The 12,485-nt window shown below is 44.0% G+C and overlaps 1 protein-coding gene across 9 annotated transcripts in view; it reads left to right on the forward strand.

Annotated features, from left to right (window-relative positions):
- Myh10 (myosin heavy chain 10) overlaps positions 1–12,485 on the forward strand; it is a 167,021-nt gene that overhangs the window by 64,145 nt on the left and 90,391 nt on the right. For all 9 annotated transcript variants that reach the window (XM_028869400.2, XM_028869395.2, XM_028869397.2 and 6 more), the window contains exon 4: positions 9,395–9,422. In XM_028869400.2, the coding sequence (XP_028725233.1) occupies positions 9,395–9,422 (28 nt within the window). The remainder of the gene's footprint in view (positions 1–9,394; positions 9,423–12,485) is intronic.

The raw sequence follows: 12,485 nt of genomic DNA on the forward strand, positions 1-12,485 counted from the left end.
TTGTCTGTCGAACAAGGAGCATGTTTTCAAACTTGGAACAAATTCTGAAGCAGGCCACCAATAAAAACCTCAGTTCCTCCAAGAAGACATGACGGGTCACATTCTCTGACCACGTATAATGAGACCAATATTAATGCTTAAAAGGTGTCCCAATGGTTTGGCTGTCGTGGGAGTGTGTGGAGTGAGTTCTTATTATTTCACTCTAGTCACGTATTTGTATGGGTTTGATGAGAGAGGACATCAAGAAGTATATTGTAGATTCTTGACCGCAGCACAATATCATAGGGGGAAAAAAAAGGAAGAGATAGGCTGGAGAGATGGCTCAGCACTTGAGAGGACGCAGGTTCAATTCCCAGCAGCCACATGGCGGCTCAGAATTGTGTGTAATTGTAACTAGAGTTCCGGGAGATCTGACACTCTCACACAGTCAGATACAGACAAAACAACAAGGCACATAATATTTTTTTTTAAGAAAGATTTGGGGCAAAAGTCACATTAAGAACGCTTATAGATCTAATTTTATTAATCAACAAAAATTATAGCGGGGGTAGGCATTTTACGTAGCAAGAAAGACAAAAGGTACTTTATGGCCATTTGTGGGCCTGTGTACTGTCAAGTGAGCTGTTCTGTGTTTCATTCACAATAAAAAAGCTTTCTTCAAAAGCACAGCAGCAAAGTGGACTAAACTAAAGGGAAATGTATAAAAAAGACTCCTTTGTTGAACTAGTAAGCAAAACTATGAGCTGACTATGAATGTACCGTAAACTAGAAGTTAGCAGGGTGCCCAAGAGATCCACCAGAGATCATTAACAGAGATCCAGTTGACCCATAACAAGCGTAAGCAGAGCAGTGCCCTTGGGGTGTACTGGACGGCTTGGGAAACGAGAACTGTCCACCTTCATGTCTAAGTCACAGGCCTGGAGAGTTTTAGAGACAGAGTCTTACATTTTAAGGCCTCGCTGACTCCTGTTCTCTGTGGGAATTTAGACTGCTCCCTGAAGAATCATCTCTAGTCAGAATTCCCTTGCTTCTCTCATTGGCTGTATTTTTAAGGGATGGATGCCATGTTTGCTTTGAATGGAGGATAACCTCAGTCACTCCTGACAAATCCTAGACACCACCCATCACTGGGCCAATCAGTGGTGACTTAGAGGATGCTCTTCTGTGGCAGCTGCCATGTTGCCTAGTATGACAGGCACCCATACCCTTCCCTCCTACTCGAAGTGTGAGCGCCTTAAGAAAAGAATTGCTGCACTTCAGAAATAGCTCTTGGAACTCAAATAACATGAGAAATTGAATTTGAGTTTCCTACATCAGGAGACTTAGAGGCAAGACGTTCAGGAAGTCAAAACCTGTGACACCAGGTATCTCGGTCCCAACAATGGGAGACAAATACACACCTTTTCTAAGAAAAACATCTCAAAATGAGCATGAGCAGATACCTCAACCGTAGCGTACAAAAAGGAAGTACCCGTGACAAGTACAGTTCAAAGCAAAAATAAGGAAAAGAGAGAGGCAGGGGGGTGGCTCGGCAGTTAAGAGCACTGGCTGCTCTGCTCTTCCAGAGGTTCTGAGTTCGATTCCCAACAACCATATGGTGGCTCACAACCTTCTGTAATGGCTCTGATGCCCTCTTCTGGTGTGCAGGCGTACATGCAGACAAAGCACTCATACATCATAAAACATAAATGTGTATGAAATATGAAAAAAGGATTTTATAGCAGGAAAAGGACTCTTTATCAGTAGTATAGCTGCCTCTGGCCTGTGAGATTTGGGAGTACACAATAGGAGAGATCCCTTCAGCTTACAAAGCATGAGATAGATGTAGGGGAGCCCTTCCGGTGACACTGTTGGACTTTTATGTCATTGGAGAGGCAAATAATGGTAAATATGGTGAAGAAAGCTGAGAAGTGGGAAGAGTATAGAGAATTAAAGGATTGGTGTAGAGAAACTGACCTCAGAAGAATTATTCGAAAGGTATATCTCTGGCTTGCTTCTCTATTTTCAGCAATGCCTCGTTATAGCCAAAGAGATGAACGCTAGGGAGGCACACTGTCATTATAATTTCTGCATGTCATAATCGTCTGCAGTTGAGCCTCTTGAGTGGTGGCTTCCCTAGTTAGCACACTGCAGCTGAACTCATTCACCAGTAGTCACTTCTCTTTAGAGCTGAGAAGTATTCGGCTGTGTGTGTCGCTTAGTTTACTCATTCACCCATGGAGGACATTTAGACAATATCCCAGTTTGGGCAACTAAGTAAATTGCCTGCATGTGAAGCTTTCATTTCCCCGGGTCAATTCTGGAGCTTGCGTTGCTGCATCCTAGGGTTGCTACGATTATATGAAGTTAGCAAAATAGTTTGCGTTCCTTCCAGCAGTGGGTGAGTTCCAGTTTTTCCAAATCTTATCAGTTTTGGATGTTGCCAGTTAAGTTGTAGCCTCTCATAGGTCTGCTGTAGTTTCTAATTCTGTGTGTGTGTGTGTGTGTGTATACGTGTGTGTGTATACATGTGTATGTGTGTGTACAAAGGTTCTATACCCTGAGCTGTGCTCCCAGCCTGTCTACTTAGTCTCTTGTGCTTGTTCATTGAACTACTCCAGTGCATCTTTTCATGTGCTTCTTTGGTATTTATATTTTTGAAGTATATGTTTTTTTCTTGGGGGAGGGGTATTTTACTTTCTTGGTGCTCAATTTGGAAAACTATTTGTTCTTTGTAGATAACACATCCTCTATTTGTGGGGCTTTTTTCTTCCAATCTGATCTGTTTTGAGTTATTCTGTGTGTAGGAAATGGAGTGTGGTATTGGGTTTATCATTTTTTCTTCTTTTTATATGCTTCCTAGTTGGTTTAGCGCTATTGATTGAGGCTATTTCTCCAATGGCCTTTGTAGCTTTGTTGAAAGGTCTCGTTTAGGACTATTCTTTTGATCTAAATGTCTAGCTTATCAGTATCACTTTGGCTTGCCTAATGGTAGCCATGCAATAGATTTTGAAATCAGACAGCATGTGTCTCCCATCATTGTTCTTTAAAAAGATCAGCATTGACCCTGTAGGTCCACTGAGGCAGAACTGACAGTAATACTGAGCCATAAACTCATAATACTGTCCATAAACATAGCCTGTCTTTATAGGTGTTCTTTGGTAGGTTCTCATCAGTGTTTGGTTGTTTTTAGTATACACATAGTGTTCATGTTTCGGTGGATTAACCCCTAAGCATAACAAATACCTTAGTAAAGAGAAACGTATGTTTTGTGTATTTTTTTTTTTGTGATATATATTTTTTATTTTACAATACCATTCAGTTCTACATATCAGCCATGGGTTCCCCTATTCTCCCCCCTCCCACGCCCTCCCCATACCCCCAGCCCACCCTCCATTCCCACCTCCTCCAGGACAAGTCCTCCCCCGAGGACTGTGATCAACTTGGTAGACTCAGTCCAGGGAGGTCCAGTCCCTTCCTCCCAGACTAAGCCAAGTGTCCCTGCATAAGTTCCTGGTTTCAAACAGCCAACTCATGCAATGAGCACAGGACTTGGTCCCACTGCCTAGATGCCTCCCAAACTGATCAAGCCAATCAACTGTCTCACCTATTCAGAGGGCCTGATCCAGCTGGGAGCCCCTCAGCCTTTGGTTCATAGTTCATGTGTTTCCATTCATTTGGCTATTTTTTTTCAATATATATATAGCCTTTATGGATCTATGGGTTGTGGTCTGATTGTTCATTTTATATCTAGAATCCACCAATGAGTGAGTACATACCATAACTGTCTTTCTGGGTTTGGGTTACCTCACTCAGGATGATTTTTTCTAGTTCCATCCATTTGCCTGCAAATTTCATGCTTTCATTGTTTTTCTCTGCTGAGTAGTACTCCATTGTGTATATGTACCACATTTTTTTCATCCATTCTTCCGTTGATGGGCATCTAGGTTGTTTCCAGGTTCTGGCTATTACAAATAGTGCTGCTATGAACATAGCTGAGCATGTATCTTTATGGTATGTATCAGCATTCTTTGGGTATATGCCCAAGAGTGGTATGGCTGGGTCTTGAGGTAGTTCGATTCCTAATTTTCTGAGAAACCGCCATACTGATTTCCACAGTGGTTGTACAAGTTTACATTCCCACCAACAGTGGAGGAGTGTTCCCTTTGCTCCACATCCTCTCCAACATTGGTTGTCATTGGTGTTTTTGATCTTAGCCATTCTAACGGGTGTAAGGTGGTATCTCAGAGTCGTTTTGATTTGCATTTCTCTGATGATTAAGGATGTTGAGCATTTCTTTAAATGTCTTTCAGCCATTTGTAGTTCTTGTTTTGTGAATTCTCTGTTTAGCTCTTTAGCCCATTTTTTAATTGGACTGTTCAGTGCTTTGATGTCTAGTTTCTTGAGTTCTTTATATATTGTGGAGATCAATCCTCTGTCAGATGTGGGGTTGGTGAAGATCTTTTTCCAATCTGTTGGCTGTCTTTTTGTCTTATTGACTGTGTCTTTTGCCCTGCAAAAGCTTCTCAGTTTTGAGAGGTCCCATTTATTAATGGTTGTGCTCAGGGTCTGTGCTGTCGGTGTTTTATTTAGGAAATGGTCTCCAGTGACAATGCGTTCAAGAGTGCTTCCTATTGTTTTGTGTATTTTTAAATGAAACTTCTCTATTAATATGTGGAAATAGGATTTCAAGTTAATGTACATTGACAATTTGATGTGTGTGTGTGTGTGTGTGTGTGTGTGTACATGTGTGTACTGTGTATATATAATTGTGAATGCACCTGTGAAAATCAGAGGTCAGCTTGTCTGAGTTGAGGGTGTGAGTCGAATCCATCCTTCTACTTTATGGGTTCCAGGTTCGAACTCAGGTCCTCAGGCTGGCCCAGCACAGCAAGCCGTTGTACCCACTGCACCATCTCTCCAGCCCTATATTGACTTTTTATAACTGATTTACTCTGGGTGGGTATTTTGTTTTGTTTTTGAAGATTCCTTGGGGTTTTGTACCAGACAGTCATCTCCCCTCAACTAGCAGCGCTGTTCTCCTCTGAGCCTTTACCTTTCAGTCCTTTTCGCTCCTCCATATTGAAAGGAAGGAGTGAGCACAGATAGCCTTGCCTTCTTCGTGTCTTAGATGTACGCCATTTACAAGATGATGGGAGCTAGAGGGGTTGAGGTCAAAGCCCTTTACAGAGTGGAATTCCTTTGTATTCTAGTTTGCTAAATAGTTTGTCTGTCCATCTGTCCATGCTTCCTTCCTTCCTTCCTTTCTTTCTCCTTTGAAATCATAATGAATTTTCCCCCAAATGCTTTTTCTATATTTATTCAATTACAAAGTAGTCTTCTTTTGTTCATTCGTTCTTCAAGACAAAGCTTCTTTGTGCAGCACGCTAGCTGTCCTGCAACTCACTCTGTAGACCAGGCTGGCCTCGAACTCACAGAGATCTGCCTGCCTCTGCCTTGCGAGTGCTGGGACTGAAGCTGTGCACCACACTGCCCAGCTGTGGTTTTCCTTTTTTAATCTCCTCACCCGTGAATTAGATTAAGGAGAAGCAGCACTTGCCGATTATTTGACTTGTTTTATTTATTGCAGGGTGTTATTTGCTATCACTTTGTTAATTTTTGTGCATGTATTTATGAGAACATGATTTCTATTACATTTTTTTCCTTCAGGTTTAGCAGCTGGCTAAAGTGAGCCCTGTCTCTTAGAATAGGCCGGGAACTGTTTCTCCCTCTTTATTTCCTGAAGACTGTAGAAAGTCAGTGTTAGGTCAGTCTTCAATAGTTCATAAAATCCACTTTTCCCTGGGAAGAATTTTAATTACACAGTCAATTCCTTGGATAGTTGTAATCGGGCCCTTTGGGTTACTGGGGTTTTTGTTTGGTTGGTTCTGTTTTTGAAGTAAGGTCCCTCAGCCTGTTTTCCACGGGGTTGTTACGTCCTGTTCTTTTCCTTTCCTCTTCGGGGCTTTCCTTTGCTCTTTCCTAGGCTTTTACAGTGGGAGCGGAGATTGCGGATTTGAGCGGTCACACTGTTGAGCGTGTGGTTTCTGTCAGTGATACTGAGTGCCTTCTCCTGTGGTTTTTGGAAGGCGCTTTGGAAAATGCTGAGCTTTGCTGTGCTAGCACACGTCTCTTCAGAAGGCTAGTTGGATTTTTGAACTAAAATTTTTTCATCAAAAATGTCACTGTCTGGATGCATTGATAGGTTTTCAGATCATTGTGCACTGTCATAGTGCTTCTTCTGGCACTTAAGGGATGGAGAAGTCTGTGAAATGGAACCCAGATGGGGATAGTATCATAGAGTTGGAAGGCTCTTGGAAGGATCTCAGGCCCAGTCCCCCTCTCTACTTAATAGAGAAACCAGGGCTCAAAGTTAATACAAGGTCGGGGACAGTGAAATAGAGGAGTCTGGGTGGAAGCGAGCTCATGTTACTGTGCCCGGCTGGAGGGGTGAGTGGCCATCACGGGGGAGGCAGTGGTCTGGGGGCACGCTGTTGTGGAGGTCTTCAGTTCCAGACCACGGCAGGGGGTGTGCAGATCCAGGGGGCAGCTTTTACGAATGCATTAGGGAGCTATTTGATTTGATTAGTGTGTGTGTGTGTGTGTGTGTGTGTGTGTGTGTGTGTGTGTGTGTGTGTTTCCCCTTTTCCTTTTCTCTTTTGTACTGGCTGTTGAATTCTTGAGCTTAGGGCCCCCAAACATGTTAGGCAAGCACAGTTCCACTGAGCCACACTCCTAACCCAGTGTTTGTTTCCTTAATGTGGGGGAAAAAATCCCCCTTCTCAAGAAAAACCATTTTTAAAACTTGATATCATGGTGTTGTGTAGGAATTGCTCAGACCAGGAGAGTTCAAGGGCCCTGAAGGGTCATATGTTAAGAGTGAATCCAGCATGGTGGCGCACACCTTTAATCCCAGCAGGAAAGCAGAAGCAGGCAGATCTCTGTGAGTTTGAGGCTAACCTGGTCTACATAGAGCGTTCCAGGACAGCCACAGCTACGTAGAGAGGCCCTGTCTCTAAACAGAACAGTAGATAGCAGACTGGGTAAACCACGCTCCTGTTCTGTTGGTCTTACAAGTGTCCTTGAATTCTTAGTCATGAAGTACCTCACAGTTTTACATGACCCCGTCCTTCTTCTTCCAGACTTTTAAAACATTAGAGACAGAAGTAGAAGTAGAAGAAACTCCCTGAAAAGCATGAATTCATAGGTGAAGAGACAACCAGGTCAACACTAGATAGTTAGTGCAAGTCAGGCCTCGAATGAAGAGCACAGGGCCACCGTCTCGCCAGCACCAGCCTGGTGCCCAACACTAGATTTCTTCCAGTGCTCTTTTATTAAAAGCCCAATGGCTGTCAAGGCTGGTAATGCCCAGAATTAAAGTCGCGCATCTTGGATCTCAAGCATTGCTTTCTAGTGGGGAGCCAATGGCAGTACTGTGTGTCTAGTCCAGTCTAGTCCAGTCTACACCTCTAGGAGGGAAGGAGCCTAAGGAGGGTGTTGGAAAAGTTTCCTGTAGGGGGTAGACATGCATTGAGTAAGCAGAGCCTAACAGAGGAGGTACAGGAGTCTTTGTGGATCTGAGAAGAGCACATGGGAGGAGAGGCCACATGGGGTCTCAGGGACAGGCACTGAATCTCTAATGTGAATGTTGCAATTGGCAGCCAGGGTGAAGGTTGGTGGTCGTTAGATGATAGTAAGAATTCATTACTGGGCCAGGCGTGATGGTACGCACGTAGTTCTGGTACCCAAGAGGTGGCCACAAGAGAGTCCCAAGTTCAGGGCCAGCTTAGTAGCTGCCCCTACAGTTAAAACAATGAATACTGAGTAATGGGAGTGAGGTACAGAGACTTGTTCCCGAGTTCAGGAATGCAGGATAGAAGAGATCTTTTTGAAGTTCTATAGCACAGTAGGGTGACCATGGTTGGCAATTAATGTAGATTACAGAATAGCTAATAGACAAGATTTTCAATGTTTTCAATATAAAGCAATGGTAGCTGTCTGAGTTAATGGATATAGCAGTCACCCCCATCATATGATATGTTATATACATACATTGAAACGTCACATTGTTTCTCATATGTATGTGCAATTGTAAGAGTTTTTTTTAAAAACCTATTTTAAAAGATAGTCCTGAACCAGGTGGGTGAGTGGCACACACCTTTAATCCCAGAACTTGGGAGACAGAGACAGGTAGATCTCTGTGAGTTCAAGGCCAGCCTGGTTGACACAGGAGCCAGGGCTACATTGAGAGACTCTGGGGAAAAAAATAAAATAAACAAAAAAATTTGAGGGGGGTCAGTTCAATAACATGTTCTTTCTGTAACTCAGTTTAAATATAGACTATATGAACAGATTTGTTTAATTTATTGGGTACCTGGTGGCATCTACCAGAGGAACAGTGAACAGGACCTGTGACCCAGTGTCCCTTAAAGCAATGCAAACTTGTCAGTTCTGTTAAGAACACAACAGCTGGGGTGTGGTTCAGTTATTGAGTGCTTGTTTGAATGCTTAAATCATTAAATCACTTTGAAATATTAAAAACTGAATAATTGTTAAACCGTATTAGGATGTTAGTGTGCATTCTTTTGTTATATTTGGAATCTGTTAGCTTCTTGTCACCATTACAAGTACCCAAGAAAAACAGTGTAAGGGAGAAATGATTTATTTTAGCTCACGTTTCAGAGGCTCTGTTTGTGTTGGCCAGTTCTGCTGTGGGCCAGAGGTGAGGCCGCACCATGGCAGGTAGCACATAGAGCAAAGCAGAGAGAAGTGTTTCCAGGGAATACATCCAGGCACCCACTTTCCCCACCTAGTTCCCACTTCCCAATAATGTTATCATATTATGAGCCTATCAAGGAGTTAATCCATTGACAAGATTAGAACCCAGAGGACCCAGTCACGTCCCCCATCAACTGGCAACTGAAACCCGACACATGAACCTTCAGGGAGCTTCCCAGATTCAAGTTGTAACAGGTTCAGCTGTATATGGTGGCACATGCCTATAATCCCAGCACTTAGAAGATAGAGACCAGAGGGTCATCCTCCATCACATAGCAAGTTCAAGACCAGCCAGGACTACATGAGACTATGTCTCAGAACACCAAAAACCAGGTATAACTTGACTTGAGATTGTGGTTAATCCTCATGTAAACTGTTCTCACTAGCAGTGGGTATTCATGACATCATCCAGAAAGCAGTGCTTTCCTGTCTGAGTCCTTGTTACCCCAAAGAATGTGGGAGGCAAGTTATCTTGATTAAGTTTAGAACTGCACGTGATCAGGCTGTGGCAGAGTCAGCTTTGACCTGAAGGGACAATTACTACTATTTTATAGTCTGTTATTGCAACTCTATTATATAAAACATTATAAAATCAGGCAAATGGTCACTTTTTTGTTTGTTTTATTCTGTTTTATAGATCGTGAGGACCAGTCAATTCTTTGCACGTAAGTAAATGTTGACCTATTCAGAATTGATTCTGATTCTTTTGGAAAGTCGAGAATTGCCTTTTTGTTTTGGGGGAGGGAGTTGAGCAAGAGCGTGATTTAAACGATGCAGTTGTCCTCAGGCTAAGCGTGTACAGGATGCTCATATCTGCTGCTGCTGCTCGGCTGTCAGACAAGACTCCACATCTCACAAGTTAAATCTGTGCAATTTACCTCTTTAGTTTGTATGTCTAAGTATAGGCTGGCTGGAGAGTTCAGCAATATATTATTTTTACTCACTATTTATCAATCATCTCGTGCCTGCATCCTGTGTGCCACTGGATAGCACAGTGTCCAGGCAGGACATGATTCACTGTGCACATTGGAAAGATGGCTTTGGCTGCAGCGTGGACCTTGGGCTGGAGGAGATCTGTTAGGCGGCTGTGGTGACAGGCAAGGAGATGGCCATGAACCTTCAACAAGCAGTTGAGCTTAAGGGCTGTTCAGTTTAGGAGCCAGATTTCCTGGGACTTGGGTTATGTGCTCAAAAAAAAAAAAAAAAAAAAAAAAAAAAAAAAGGTGGATTTCTTGATAGAATTAGGCTGTCCCCCTACATGAGACTTCTTTAGTGTGTATGTCTAAGTATAGGCTGGCCGGGAGCACACTGGAGTGGGAGACACCAAGCCTGGTTTAGGCCAGATTGCTGGCGGGTGTCTGTGCTCATCCACTAGTGTGGAAATGCACTCAGGAGAGAGACCTGCAGAATGAATGATGGAAGCCGTGTGCCGCTGTCTGTGGAAGCCTTGGGACAACCCGCGCTCAGGGGATAAACCAGAGGAGGAAGAGCTACAAAGTCCAGAACGACCCAAAGGATGTGGCATTGCCAGGGGTCAGGGGCCTTTCCAGAAAGGGCGAGTGCTCAGCGGGTCTGCTGCTTCCGGATACTGAGGGAGCTGAACAGAAACCATAGAACATGGAGGATGTTAAAACGACCTGAGTGATAGGGTGGGGAGGGCCTTGGAAGTCAGACTGGAGCTGAGAGAAAAAGAAATTAGGGAAAACGAACAAACAGAAAACCAAGACGTACTGTTTCTCACATCAAGAATGTGAATGGAACAATAGCTGACTAATACCGAGAGATCAGCAGAGAGTTCTTACCTCATTGGTGCTTCTAACATGGCCAAGATGAGATGCGCTTGAAGGAGAGAGTGTTATCAAGAGTAGCAGGAGGAAGGAGAATTTGGTAGGGCTGGAAGGCATCACAGCTCTCCTATGGCAATGTCCACAGTCCCAAAGAAGGTCCATGGGGTAAAGAACTGGGAATTGAGAACTCTCTCCTGTGTCGCCTATTTATTTATTTGTTTGTTTGTTTGTTTGGTTTTGGTTTTTCAAGACAGGGTTTCTCAGTGTAGCTTTGGCTGTCCTAGAACTCGCTCTGTAGACCAGACTATCCTCAAACTCAGAGGTCTGCCTGCCTCTGTCTTTTGGGGGGGGGGGATGGAGAGGAAGAAATAGAAAGTTCGATATGTAGTATGTGGTATGAAGAGAGAGGTGTGAGAAGAAAAGGGAGAGTCTGCTTTGCCGCGTGACTTTTCTTCTGGCATCATTTAGCCTCAAGGAGTTACATCCGGAGCTCTCTGTTGAGGCCTCCCGGCTCAGCAGCATGGTCAGTCCTGGGAGAGGACTTGGCAGCTGCTTGCTACCTCCTCATGCACACCTGACCACCCGAGTCTGACCCCTGGAACTCCCATAAAGGAAGGATGATTGAGGAAGAGAACCAGCTGCCACACTGTCCTTGTCCTCCACACATGACCCTTGGGACACACACCCACGCACTTAACACACACAAATAATAAAGAAAATAAAAGTAACAATTAAAAACAAAAAGCAACACCTCCGCATGGTTGCATGGTCCTGCAGGCTTCCCAGCAACTGTGTCGGAGGACTCACCTGTTGTCCTACTCCATAGGCCGGCCTTGGCCGTCTCACTGGCCTCTGTAGCCAGCTATGGGTAGCTGGCCAACTCTTGGACAGGGTGCCATGGCTTCTCTCTAGTGTCCTCTCATGCTGGCTCTAATGGGACAGCTGTATTCCTAAAGCAACAAGAGGTACACGCTCTGATCTCTACTGTGCCCCTCTCCCAAGCCAGACACAACCATGGCCCGAGTCCTCCTGGAAACCACTACAAGGTAAAGTATGAAACACTGAGCCATCGCTGCGGTCCACCCTCCTAGGATGCTGGCATAAAACCACATCTAGCCAACAAAAGGTGGCACACTCCGTTCCCTCTTACATTGTGTTGTTTGGAATTGGGGTGACTTTGCTTTCTTTCCTATTACTGGGAGTTGAACTAAAGGGCCTTGTGATGATGGGCAAGCATTCTGAGATACAGCCCAGCTCTCTTTTTATTTTGAGGCAAGTTCTCGCTAAGTTTCCCGGGCTGGACTTGAACTTACTTTGTAATTCAGGCTTGCCTTGAACCTGCAGCCCTCCTGCCTCAGCCTTCCAAGTAGTCGAGATTACGGGCTGTGTCACCAGGCTCAACTGCATGAACTTTGAGAACAGCATACCCCTTAGAATGAAAGGCTGGTGGCTTCTGATCTTTGGTTGCCGAAATGACCACCACAGGCATTAGCACTTCCGATTAGGGTGGCATCCTGTAGAGTGGGCTCGTGCTCATAAGCGAGTGTCCTGGCAGCCGAGTTGTCTCCGCTTGGCTCAAGTAGCAGCCATTAAGAACAGTGTTTGCTTTGTTTCCCATTCTTCTTTCATTTTAAAGTTCATTAAAACTTCATTATAAAGAACCTGAAAAAAAATTCACACAGCCAAACTAACCAAACCCAGAGCCTGTACATCTCGATGAACTGTTACCTGGTTAGAGGAGCCGTTCTGGAGTGTGCAGCCTCACATTGCATTTCAGTTTCTCTGTCAAATATACTTGTGTGCACTTATCCACAATTGAAAAGAGCGGGACAGAGTTCAAACGAGAGAAACAGTTAGCTTTATATTCTCTTTCATGACTCAAGTGATAAGAAATGGCCCATTCTATTTCAGATTGTTGTTTTCTCCCAACATTTTGTCATT

This window comes from Peromyscus leucopus, chromosome 8b (genome assembly GCF_004664715.2).
Source record: "Peromyscus leucopus breed LL Stock chromosome 8b, UCI_PerLeu_2.1, whole genome shotgun sequence".
Lineage (NCBI taxonomy): Eukaryota > Metazoa > Chordata > Mammalia > Rodentia > Cricetidae > Peromyscus > Peromyscus leucopus.